The 12,354-nt window shown below is 51.1% G+C and overlaps 1 protein-coding gene and 1 long non-coding RNA gene across 2 annotated transcripts in view; one reads left to right on the top strand and one right to left on the bottom strand.

The window, feature by feature from the left end:
• Positions 1 to 11,499, top strand: part of LOC149360798 (galactosylgalactosylxylosylprotein 3-beta-glucuronosyltransferase 3-like) — a 31,726-nt gene extending 20,227 nt beyond the window's left edge. The window contains exons 6-7 of the mRNA XM_089572513.1: positions 205 to 498; positions 11,133 to 11,499. Of these exons, the coding sequence (XP_089428639.1) occupies positions 205 to 498; positions 11,133 to 11,255 (417 nt within the window). The 3' untranslated portion in view covers positions 11,256 to 11,499. The remainder of the gene's footprint in view (positions 1 to 204; positions 499 to 11,132) is intronic.
• LOC149360799 (uncharacterized) lies at positions 9,541 to 10,937 on the bottom strand. The gene is made up of 2 exons (XR_016288873.1): positions 10,564 to 10,937; positions 9,541 to 10,492 (listed from the first exon to the last, which is right to left on the bottom strand). It is a non-coding gene; the product is annotated as an uncharacterized LOC149360799 (long non-coding RNA).
• Positions 11,500 to 12,354: the final 855 nt, after the last annotated feature.

Raw genomic sequence — 12,354 nt, 5'->3', positions numbered from 1 at the left:
CACCGGCGTCCGTGGTGTCCATTCTTTTTTCCGCGTGTTTCATGCGCCGGAAAGGCGGAAACATGTAACCGGTCCCCAAATAGACCTGCTGTCTACGCTTTGTAAGGCTTAGTGTTGACGTGTGAGAATTAGGAAACAGTTCACGCGCCCGAATTAAACTGTGTGAGCTTTCTGACTCGTGCACTGATACGATTTCTGCTTCAGATGACGCGGGTTCACGCCGTGGGCGTGCTTCCGGTGGGGCTGATAGGCGACTTCGGCATCAGCTCACCCGTGGTGTCGCCCGAGGGTCGTGTGGTTGGATTCCATGACTCTTACCTCCCGACCAATCGCGTCTTTCCTGTGGACATGGCCGGGTTCGCCATCAACCTTGAGCTCGTGCTCGCAGCTGAGGACCTCCACATGCCCCACAAGCAGGGCATGCTGGAGACGGACTTTCTCACCAGCCTCGGCGTGGACCGCTATGAATTTGAGCCGTTCGCCAGCAACTGCACTGAGGTACGCACTCCCTCGCGTCCCGCTCTGATCGCTATCCAAGGTTAGTGCAATTGCCTTCACGGAGTGACATCTTGAATGTTCCTCTTTCCGAACTGCTGGCGATGCTCACCGCTGAACAAGAAAGGCGACTGACACAAGGCGTGCATTTCTCCCATCGCATTTGTGCGACGAGAGCTGTCAGCTTTGTTTCTATGAAGAAAGCAAACAGGCACTGCAAATGAAGCCGGCATTAATATCAAATGTTCTCGAACTACTAACAGCTGACATGCTCTAGTTGACGCAGTGTAGATGGCTACTTTGTATTGGACTGAGCAGTATGACTGTGTAGCGTATCATACGTGAAATTGGCGCGTGATTAGATCGTATCTGTGACAGCAGGACGCACACATCCCAGCTTATTCACATGACGCGCTCCAGCGCGTTCAGTTTAGAGAGGTGTGCGCTTTCTTCAAAGCATAGAGACACATTTAAATCCAGCAGCGACTGATTAAAAGGAACTCTCAGCACGATTGCGATACACAGTAATGCGTTTAGTTATTAGACACAGCTGCCGTGGATGACTTCTGAGTTTGAATGCAGATGTAGTGCTTTTATTCATGTTTTTTTTTTCGTGCAAGCTCAAGTATTCCCTTCAAGAGTAATGACTAAGTAGCATCCGCGTCAGAGCGGCTCGACGGCTACAAAGGAAATCTGCACGAATTTCTAACAATCTTAATATTTAAGAGAAATTCGTCCTGGTCTGGGAAGCCAACCCAGGCCAACCGCCTGTCCGGGGCAGTATGTAGCTTTATCAACTGATCTAATCAGGGTGGCATGCAGAATACTTCACTGTGCAGATTTCCCCTGTATGCATTGAATTAAGCTGGACTCTTAAAGGTGCTGTTACAGCTGGATATCGGCGCCGCGCTTCTGCGTAGGCGGTGCGTTTACGATTGCGTTCACCTATAAATTGTGATAGTGCTGTGAGTTCAAAACAGGTGTGCTGTATTTACGGATTACCAAGTGCCTTAGCCGTGCCTCTTTCAACCCTTCCCTAGTAACTTCTCGGCACGATCCAGGCGTCTATATGATGTGTGATTGCTGCCGCGTCTCCTCCTCTCATAACTGTTTTGTAGTTCTTCCACAGACGCTCGTGAAGGGTGTGAGAGGTATGTGTTTGTGAAAAAACATTTAATGAACAGAATAAATCCAGGTTAGCTGGGTTGGGCCCTTATTCCAGGACTAAAGTGGCTGTTTGGGCTTGCTGGTCAGTGATCATGGTTAAAGAATGCAGCGCGAAAAGACAAGGACAAACAAGGACGTCCTCCTGTCCACTTCTTCGCTGGTCCTTGTCTTTTCGCGCTGCTATATGTAACCATTATTCCTGGAGCCCATTGGCTTGTGCCGCCGTTCCTGCCCGGTTCACCACTAAAAGCTGGTCTTCAGGGTGTGACCTGGACAGTGCCACCTCCCAGTCCTTAGTTGTAGGTTCGCTGATTCTGGTAATATTCGAATTTTTCTGGCAAACCCAACCATATGATGTAAGAGATAATTTTGAAGCGTTTGGCTTCTTGCAACCACTCGCCCCGTCCGATGACGGCGAATGTTGCACGATGCACTGACTGCGTGTACGGGCTGGTGACCTGATCGCGGCGAAAGAGCTGTGCGTAATCACGTGAGAGGTGAGCGCGAGCCATAGACTAAGACGACAGGGTGAGGGGGGGGGGGAGGTGTAGAGATTAACAGCTACGCTTTAAGAAAGAGAAAAGCTGGGCTCGCTGGCGATATATGGAGGGCCAGAGACAATGTAGGCACGCATTGAACGGTCGGCGACTGCCGCGAACTTCGGTTTGCATTTGGCTGTTTATGCTCCGGGCTTAAGTTGCCAGGAAAGGGTTTTATAGCGCCGGAAAGGACAACACACAGCAAGCGAGACGGGACAGGCTCAACTTCCATTTGCTTATTCACCGTAAGCCCGTTATACTTAGTGGTATGGGGAGGGACACTTTGTTTTTCGTTCTTTTTATGGTCCCACAATAATTTTTTGTTTGTTCACCGTACATATGAATGAATATAAAGAAAACAATCAAGCAAGAACTACATATGGCCGCGAGGGTTGTACGCTCTCCGTCTTGAACGTTTTGTTTGTATTAATTCGCATTCACGGTGAATAAACAGTTGGAAGTTGGGCCTGTCCCGTATCACTTGCTGTGTGGGGTCCTTTTCCGCGCTACAACCCTTTTCTGGAAATATGCACCAACTAGCCCCCAACACGTATTACTGAAATATAAGTTCTTACTAGCAACATGTGAGAATAGCATTGAGTAATCCTGCCGGCAATCGCTTTTATCCAGCTTATATAATAACTGAAGTCGGCCGCTTGTGACGCAGTTCTGTGGCCTGGCAGCCGTCAGGATGTTTCGGCGGCGAGCTCGTTCCCTACTTTCTGCTGCGCTTCTTTCATTTCCACGAATGTTTTCTGCTTTGCTGATTCCACACGAACGCGAGTCATGAGTTTATCTGCTTGACTCCGGAAACGACCTCACCTTCGTTCCCGTGGCAACTTCTCTCCCTCGGTTCTCCTCCTTCTCTTGCTCGCGACTCGTTCTGCTGCTCACCTGGAGGCGATACGAGAGAGACTTAGGGCCAGCGTGCGAACAGGAGAGTTGCACAATCGTCTGAAAGGTGACGCCATTAGCCGACGTCGCATGCCAGGTACCGTTTTGCTGCAGGGAGCTGCTTCGTAATAGAACCGAGGGCACCCACGGCAGCGCCAAAGCCTGAAGTAGCGACCGGTGAAACTTGACGCCAGCAAGAAGCGCGAAACCGCTACCGTTACGCCATCTGTCTTTAACAGTATTTGGCAAAGCGCATAACTGAAAACGGAGGACCGTAGCCAAGTGTACGGTAGTTTCAGTAATCCATAGATCTCGAAATTCTTCGTGTATATCCACGAAATCCATATATTGGAAAGTTCTTACGTAGTATCTTTCCGAATTATGAGGCATTTTTTTATATCCCATGTAGTTTTTCGTAAGATTTGTGGGACATTTTTCTCGAATGGCCTTCGTACTTCCCTGAACGGAAGCGGGACAATAAATGCATGCCTTCATGATAGCGGTCGTGGTGTTCGTCTCTCGTCTCTTGTGTCCTCGGCTTTTGCTACGCTACAGTGTATTGGAACTATGTACTGTCGGGAAGCGACATCCCACCGCTGCCACCACTGTTGTGAATAAGGGGCATCTCACCGCTGTCACCACTGTTGGGATTTAGGCATCCCAGTCTTCTGCCTCTGTTGAGCAGACCTGAGCGAAGAACGGTCGATGCGACGGTTAGTGAACTGACGTTTATATACAATATTTACAAGGCTTTTTACAAGATATGTACAAGGGCCGTGAGCACAACGAGCTTGGACGAGGCCTTGCGGAGAGCGTCTCTCTGGCAGGATGGAGTGTCTGCTGCCCGTCTGCTACTGCGTCTTAGTGCGGCTCTCTTCTGATAGCCGCCGGTGACCGTTGCGTTCCTCTGCTCCAATAAGGTCACGCCACAGGCCACCGTTCGGATTGGCTCGAGCCGACGGTAGTGAGGAGGAGGAGGAGGAAGGGTCTACGCCGGCGAGCCAGGATGACTCTTTGCAAGCCGTGCCGTGGCGGCGAGTCCGGGCTTGCTTTGCGCGACGGCGGGCCCACGGCTCTGGTTCCCAGACAGGCCAGCGGAATGAGGGTTCAGGCACAACAGCAGCCCCGCCGCCAGACAATGCGCCACAAAGACGAGCTGCTTCCGCGTGGCTCGGATGCGGGGCGCGCTCGAACACCAGGCCGCTCCACGTACTGGTCCGGCGTTCAGCCGCAGGTGGCTCCATGCTCCTTTCCTTGAACAGGTCCCGCTCGTCAGGACAGGATCACTGTTCCTCCGCCCTGTCGCCCAGGTGTCTGGACCAGCTTCGCTTGGTCCTTCTGAAGAGCTGGCCTCTCAGCGTCGGTTGTTGATCACTCTGCATCTTGGCAAGAACCGACCGACAACAGGCAACACACAACACGAGCGAGTGCGCTCTGCCACCCGTCAAAACGCCAGACTTTAAGGTAATAAAATCTCCGCTAGCCATAGTTCTGTCCCCTTTTCGCTCCCTCTTCAACAAGAGGCCCATGTGGGATACCAGAACTGTAAAGTAATAACTCTAACAAGTGTCAAATACACGTAACACACAGAATGAAATGTATGCAAAATAAATTTGGTCCCTTGAGATCACTTGGTTCAGAAAACACTCAGCTTAGGCCACAAATGAGGACATCAATTTGGCCCCGATCTACAAGCGAACTTGAGAGCTGTTCGCAAAGTGACAAAATGTAAGTCACGAGGAGGTCGAAGGCAGCCTTGCTCAGAACGTACGGCTTAGTGCGTCTACGTCAGCGTTTAACTGGCTTCTAACGGACGTCATACAATACTCACTACCGTGCAAGCTAATGTCCCTGCCTCTTTCGCTGTAGCTGCGCTTTTCTCTCTCTCCGTACTTGTCGTTCCAGTTTCTACGGGAAGAAGACAAGAACGAGTTAGTCTCCATCACTGACTTCTCCCTTCCCTTACGCTTCTCACGCCAGTCGCGGCGTTCAATTCCGAGTGCGCAACGCCTCCGGTGGGACCATTCTTTGTTCGTGGCGGCAAGTGAGACCTTTCACGAATCTTCATTTCACGCGCACGCGTCCTTTTCGCTCGATGCGAGGTCCGCATCTACCCGGCCTTTTGATTTTCGGCCTACAAAATGGCGTCGTCTCAACTCGCGGCTGTCCATCGCGATAACTATGCTTGGCGGAGCGCTTAGACGCTTCCTTCTGGCCAGTTAACTTGTTACCTCTCTCACTACAGCCCCATACAATCATTCGCTTCATGAGCCACACACGCGTTTTCACTGCGCGCGCGTGCCGTGTTTTGTGGGACCGTGGTTTCTGCCGTAACTGCAGCGGAAAATGACAGCCTCCATGACAGCCTGTTCCCTCGCACGTTTCTTTAGCTCCAATTCTAACGCTTGTTTCGGGGTTGACAAAGTGACGGACTTTGCTGCAGTCACTTTGCCGATGACGCTGGTGCTTCCGATGGTGGCAACGCGTTTCTGCGCGCGTGCCATTTCTCTCTTTTCGGAGGCACCACTCTTTCTTATGCCTGCCTTTCATCTTTCGGTAGTAACTCTTTCTTTTGCTTGCCTTTCCTCTCCTTTCGGCAGCACCACTGTTTCTCCTGTTTGTCTACCACCTTGTGGTGATATCCCACTTTCCTTAACTAATGGTTCCTTTCCTTCAGGTTGCAGCTTTCTATCTTGAGCTTTCCTTTAATTTTATTGCGAAAACAATACTACTTGCACTTTCACGCCGTTGCGTGCCGCGGCGGTGGCCACCACCGTGCCGCGGCGGTGACCACCATTGCCCTTCATTTGACCTTGATTACATTACATTGGATTGGATTCGATTGGATTATATTAGATTCGATTGGATTGGATTGTATTGGACTGGATTGGATGGGATTAGATTAGATTAGATTACATTAGATTAGAATAGGTTACATTGCATTGGATTGGATAGCAGTGGATTTGATTGGAATGGATTGGAGTGGAATCAATTAGATTGGATTGGAATGGATTGGATGGGATTGGATTTGTTTGGATTATATTGTATTGGATTGCATTGGATTGGAGTGGATTGGAATGGAGTGGATTGAATTGGATTGGAATGGATTGCATTGGCTTGCATTGGATTGGATTGGTTTGGATTGCATTGGATTGGATTGCATTGGATTGAATTGGATTGTATAACCGATGCATCACCACAAGTCTAACCACAAGCACCACCACGAGCTACACTACGAGGTGTACCATGGCGTACGTACGGATATTGCTTTCGCAATTACCGGGCTTAACCAATCTAAGCCACAGATTTTTCTTTTCTCCTGTAGAAGCGCATGCTGCTTCTGTCGCCTAGGTTGCTGCTCCCTGGTAATCTCACACTGGTTGTCAGCGGATCCACGTGCGCTACCTGCCTCATGTCTGTCTTTGGCGCCTTTACTGAATTCTTCAAACCTGCGCTCTTCCTCCTGAGCGTCCCTGAGTTAACATCCGTCCTCATCTTTCTAGTGTAGAATCACGTCTACAACCCCCATGTCGTCTGGATCGTTCTGAAGTCCACTGCCGTCCAGCACCTTAGCTACTTCAGGCGCAGACGAACCAGCGTTCTCTCCCGACATGAGTGCTGGCACGCAGCTCTCGTCATGCTCCTGACGCGTTCCAGCCGATTGCAGATGACGGTCTGCCTTGCAATCAGTTGCGGCGTTTTCGCTACTGCAGCTGCTTTCTGGAATGTGACTGAGCTCACAGTGCTTGGAACGCACGAGACTTGTATTGCATTGATCGCCGTAAACACTAGCATCCAATTTAGCGTTCGCAAACTCTATATGCGTCCGAATCCGTTGACCGAAAGTGTCGGGTTTCTGCGTTTCTGCTGAACGCAATGCACAACACGTTGTGTCATCCTCTTTGACTTCTCTAGCATTGGCACTGGCCTTTTCATTAATGTTCAGCCGAACACCCTCTGTACCATGCACTGCAACTCCCCCTGCTTTTGACACGCTAGGAGATCCAATTTCCTTCAACTCCGCTCTAATCTCATTGGGCGAGACCTCTGTAATTGCATCGTCAGATGCTGTGGCTACCTTGTCCGAAGATAGAGAGGTTTCCTCAGTTCGCGAATGCGGGGCATCTACCACTGTTATAGCCGCAGTTACATCTGCCACGTACGGACTACCTTCCTCTCTGCCGCACTGGCAATCTTGAACCCCATTACACACCCCCAAAACGATAAAATTGTCCTTGCGCTCGACCTGAAAGGAGCGTTCGATAACGTAACTCACGAGGTCATACTTATACATTTGAGTCAAACTCACTGCGGCACCAATACCTTCAATTACGTTAAACAATTTCTCACGGACAGACTGTCCTACATCCGAATACAGGACGAAGAGCACGGACCTTTCCTGCTCGGCACGAGGGGGACTCCACAAGGCGCGGTGCTGTCCCCTCTGCTATTCAACATTGCCATGATGCGCCTACCCGCCCTGCTTGGTGCGGTCGAAGGGGTCCAGCACGCGCTATACGCCGACGACATCACCATCTGGGCTACGCAAGGACGCCTGGGGGATATGGAGACCAGCCTGCAAACGGCCGCCAGCATAGTGGACCGCTATGCTCGAGACTGTGGTCTGCAATGCTCCCCGCCGAAATCGGAATTCGTGCATTTACGTCCCTCGCGCACATGCTCGACCCAAATCAATCTCTCGTTGCAAAGCGGTCCCATTCGCTAATCCATAGAAATCAGAGTCTTTGGACTCTTCATACACAACCAGCGACGCTGCGACACAACACTCGCCAAGCTCCGGCAGGTGGGGGACCAGGTGGGCCGCATGGTCCGCCGGGTTTCCAACAAGCGCGGTGGGTTACGATGCAAAGACGCCTTGCGGCTGGCGAACGCATTCGTGACCAGTCGAATCTTGCATTCGACTCCCTACTTCCACCTGCGGAAACAGGAGAAGGATTCCCTCGAGGTCATCCTCCGCAAAATCATGAAACGAGCGCTGGACCTCCCAGTTTCTACCTCTACCAGCCGCCTTATGGAACTGGGGATGGTGAACACTTTTAGGGAGCTTCGGGAGGCCCACCTCAACAACCAATACACTCGTCTCACAAAGACAGGGTCGGGTCGCCGCCTTTTAGCCCGACTACACATCCAGCACACTCAATTCACAGAGGAGAGATGCCGCCTTCCCGTATACTGGAGACGCGCCCTCCACGTGCGGCCTCTCCCCACCAATATGTCCAAAGAGGATCATAATGGCAGGCGCCTGGCGTGGGCGGAAGCCTTGGACCGCCATTTTCGGATCAAACCAGGAGTCTTCTACGTGGACGCGTCCGGCCCGGACTCCAGGGGATGGTACACACAGCAATTCACGCAGAAGAGGTTGCCATCGCTTTGGCAGCCTCTGACACCTCCTCCAAATACATAATCACCGACTCACGAGGGGCTTGTCGAAACGTCACGCAAGGGTGGGTTACTCCCCTAGCTTATCGTATTTACCAAAATTGTAGCCGAGACTCGGATCCCGCGCACCGATCTATCGTTTGGGCTCCAGGTCACCAAGGCGTCCACGGAAATGAGGCAGCCGACGCCGCCGCCCGCGCGCTCTCTCTCCGGGCATTTCCCACGGGACCCGACGCCGACCAGGACTTCCATTTATGTCCAATTTACACTTTTAAGGAAATATGCGATTATTACAAATCCACGCACCAAACTCTTCCCACCCCATGCAAAGGGCTGGGGAAGGTCAACGAGAGGGTACTCCTGCGCCTGCTCACCAACACGATGTTGTGCCCGGCAATTCTAAAGCATTTCGATCCTAAATTCGACGGGCGGTGCTCACACCGTGGGGAGGTGTCTGACACCTACCACATGGTGTGGGCCTGCCAGCAGAACCCATCCCTACCCCCTATCCCGAACCCCACCCGAGAGGACTGGGAGGCGACCCTGTCCGGTTGCTGCACCCTCGAGGCCCAAAGGGCCTTAACGCAGCGCGCCCGGGCTGCGGAAAACGCCAATGGTGTGCCTGACTAGGCATCCCACCTAGTGGTTGTAAGGGCGTGACCCTTCAGGTCACGACCCCCAACACCTCTTTCTATGATTAATAAATGTTTTCACCACCACCCACCACTGGCAGGACTGCTACACAGCTTTGCACTCCACCTCTGTGTCACGATCGTCCGAACCTTCCGCATTTTCCAGCCATTCTAAATTGTCGGCTTTTAGCTGGTAGGGAAAATCGTAAAACGATTTGGTACTATTTTCCTCTCGCAGGTACTTTTGGCGAAGGTCCGCCGGTGACACGCCATATCTCGTCAGTAAGAAGCCTTTCAGCCCATCGTAGTCTGCCAAGCCGCCGTCCAACAGGCGCTTGATAACTTCATACGCTTCGCTGGAAAGAAGGGCTACCAGCTCCTGTGCCCAACTATTCCGCTCAACGCGCTTTCTCTCGCAGACGCGCTCAAACTCCGCCAGATACTTCGCCATATCTTCGGCGATCACGAAGGGCCGTGGCCTGTCTCTCGGCTGCCGGCCGTTGGACTCATGCAGAACGGACAATGCTTCAATTCTCTCTCAACTTATCCGATCCGCTTCAAACTATAGGTCCGTAAGTTTCCTAACGCGAGCACGCCGTTTTATCTTAAGCTGCTTGCGTTTTACTGCCTCTTCGCGCCAACAGCTTTCTTTGCCCTCGCGATCAAAGCGTCCCTTGGCCTCGCATTCCACGCGTCCTTTGGCCTCGCGCTCACGGCGTTCTTTCGCCTCCTCGCGCTCACGGCGTTCTTGTCGCTGTCGCTCTGCGTCTCCGCGCTCACGGCGTTCGTTGATCTCAGCCAAGGCCTCATCGGCTTCTACAGCCGTTACGTCCTCCTTCCGCATGATCTCAATAATCGCATGCTTCCGTTTCGTACGGCCTAAATCAATGCCCAACTCTTCACAAATTTCGATGAGTTCCTTCACTCTAAGGTCCTCCATCGCACACAATAGCCTCTTGCTGTTCGCCCTTTTTTTAGAATTCCCTTGCCGCTCACTACTATTGCACTACTAGTATGAAACGCGCAAGTAATTCTCTACAACAAAGCCTTGTTAACTCTCTCTGCACTAGCTTTCATTTCAGAGCTCTCCTGCTTGGCTAGAAACAGTAAAGCTCTCTCCAGTGCTACACACAGCCCTACTATAGACTACAATCACGTGTGCTAGAGCAGTCTGGTGAATTGAGGGGAAAACATCAGGCACTCACCGCGCCGAGGTAGCTGACGCCGGTCGATCCCACAGCTGCCATCCACTGTTGGGAAGCGACATCCCACCGCTGCCACCACTTTTGTGAATGAGGGGCATCTCACCGCTGTCACCACTGTTGGGATTTAGGCATCCCAGTCTGCTGCCTCTGTTGAGCAGACCTGAGCGAAGAACGGTCGATGCGATGGTTAGTGAAGTGACGTTTATATACAATATTTACAAGGTTTTTTACAAGATATGTACAAGGGCCGTGAGCACAACGGGCTTGCACGAGGCCCTGCGGAGAGCGTCTCTCTGGCACGATGGCGTGTCTGCTGCCCGTCTGCTACTGCGTCTCAGTGCGGCTCTCTTCTTATAGCCGCCGGTGACCGTTGCGTTCCTCTGCACCAGGCGTTCCTCTGCTCCAATAAGGTCACGCCACAGGCCACCGTTCGGATTGGCTCGAGCCGACGGTAGTGAGGAGGAGGAGGAGGAAGGGTCTGCGCCGGCGAGCCAGGATGGCTCTTTTTGAAGCCGTGCCGTGGCGGCGAGTCCGGGCTTGCTTTGCGCGACGGCGGGCCCACGGCTCTGGCTCCCAGACAGGCCAGCGGAATGAGGGTTCAGGCACAACAGTACCAACAAGCCCAAAAAGCCACGCTACAAAAAGCCACGCTCATGATATAGACAGTGCTTTGCACCGTTTTCAGGCACTGAAAAACGATTATCACTGATAACTGGTATTTCAGGCCCGCTCTGGTGAGTGGCTGAGAAGTCATCACTAGGAAGTGTGTAATAGCCACAATTTTCTCCTTTTTTTCACAGGTTCTCGTGTGGCACACGAAGACTGTCAAGCGGCGTTTTCCTAAAATGAGACATATTCGCGACAAGAAAGAATTGGTGAACACCAATATACCGAAGCTGTACAAGAGCGCCTTAGGCGAGTAAACTAATAAGGCAAGAACACAGACACTTGGTATGAGTATGAGAAGGGCAATTTTTAATGTTATGTCGAATGGTCTTCTGTGATCGCCGTTGTGCTCAGCTAAGTATTCCACAAAGAGGAACATTGAACGAGGTCTAACACTGATTTTGGCATTTAAATACGTCTGGTAAGCAGTAGAGTGCCACGCAGTATGGACTCAGTCGCTTTTGCCGAAGGGAAACTATTACAACTACAACTACTACTACTTCTCCTGCTGGTAAGGTATCCAGCAGCCTTAGTCCTGGGGTCTTTCCTGATACCTTACCAACAGGAGAAGTAGTAGTAGTTGTAGTTGTTGTAATACTTTACCGTCGGCAGCTTTTTAAGTTTTGTGCCCACCGAACGCACTGCTGCAGTAAAACTACCGCAAGAAATATAACGCGACTTCTAATTCCTCTTAGCGTTCTTGAAATCTTGAATTGAAATTATCTGCGTATCTTCAGCAGGGGTGACGGGAGAGATGGTCTTCTCTCCTTCGTTCATTGACTGGTGCTTCAATAAAGTTGTTTCTCTCTCTCTCTCTCCGATTAATTTTGTTGAAGCTGTATGGGTTGTTAGTTTTCCTCCCCAAAGTTGCGAATTTTTAAGACTCAGTTAAAAAGTTATCCGGGGCGCCGCGTATTTGTGTTTATATCCTAGGATATTTACTGATCATCGTCCGTCTCACATTAATGTTACTTTTTTTATGTCAGCTGGTCCCTCTAATCTGTGTCTGTTCCATATCAGGAAATGAGACCACGAACGAAGTTCTACGCAAAAAATAGTTGTTCACGATTTTTGTTTCAATGTTCCAAGTTTCTGAGACGTGTGCTATGTCGTAATGCTAAAGACTTGGGCGGATATAAAGCGTTTTCTTGAAAGACTTCAAATCTTTTATAATATTTCAAGGCTTACACCAGTATATCGAACACAAAATATTGGTTGATCAATTCGTAGTTACTTATTACCCAGTGCTACACTGAGGGTTACCAGATAAACCTCGGTGCAGGCCAGTGGCGGCCCTAGGATCTGCTGCACCTGGTGTCGTGGCAAGCGCGTCATCCCCTCCCCCTTCTTTTGCAG

The sequence above is a fragment of the Amblyomma mixtum genome, chromosome 2, assembly GCF_055824585.1.
Source record: "Amblyomma mixtum isolate Tamu chromosome 2, ASM5582458v1, whole genome shotgun sequence".
Lineage (NCBI taxonomy): Eukaryota > Metazoa > Arthropoda > Arachnida > Ixodida > Ixodidae > Amblyomma > Amblyomma mixtum.
This window is presented reverse-complemented; position numbering and strand designations above follow the sequence as displayed.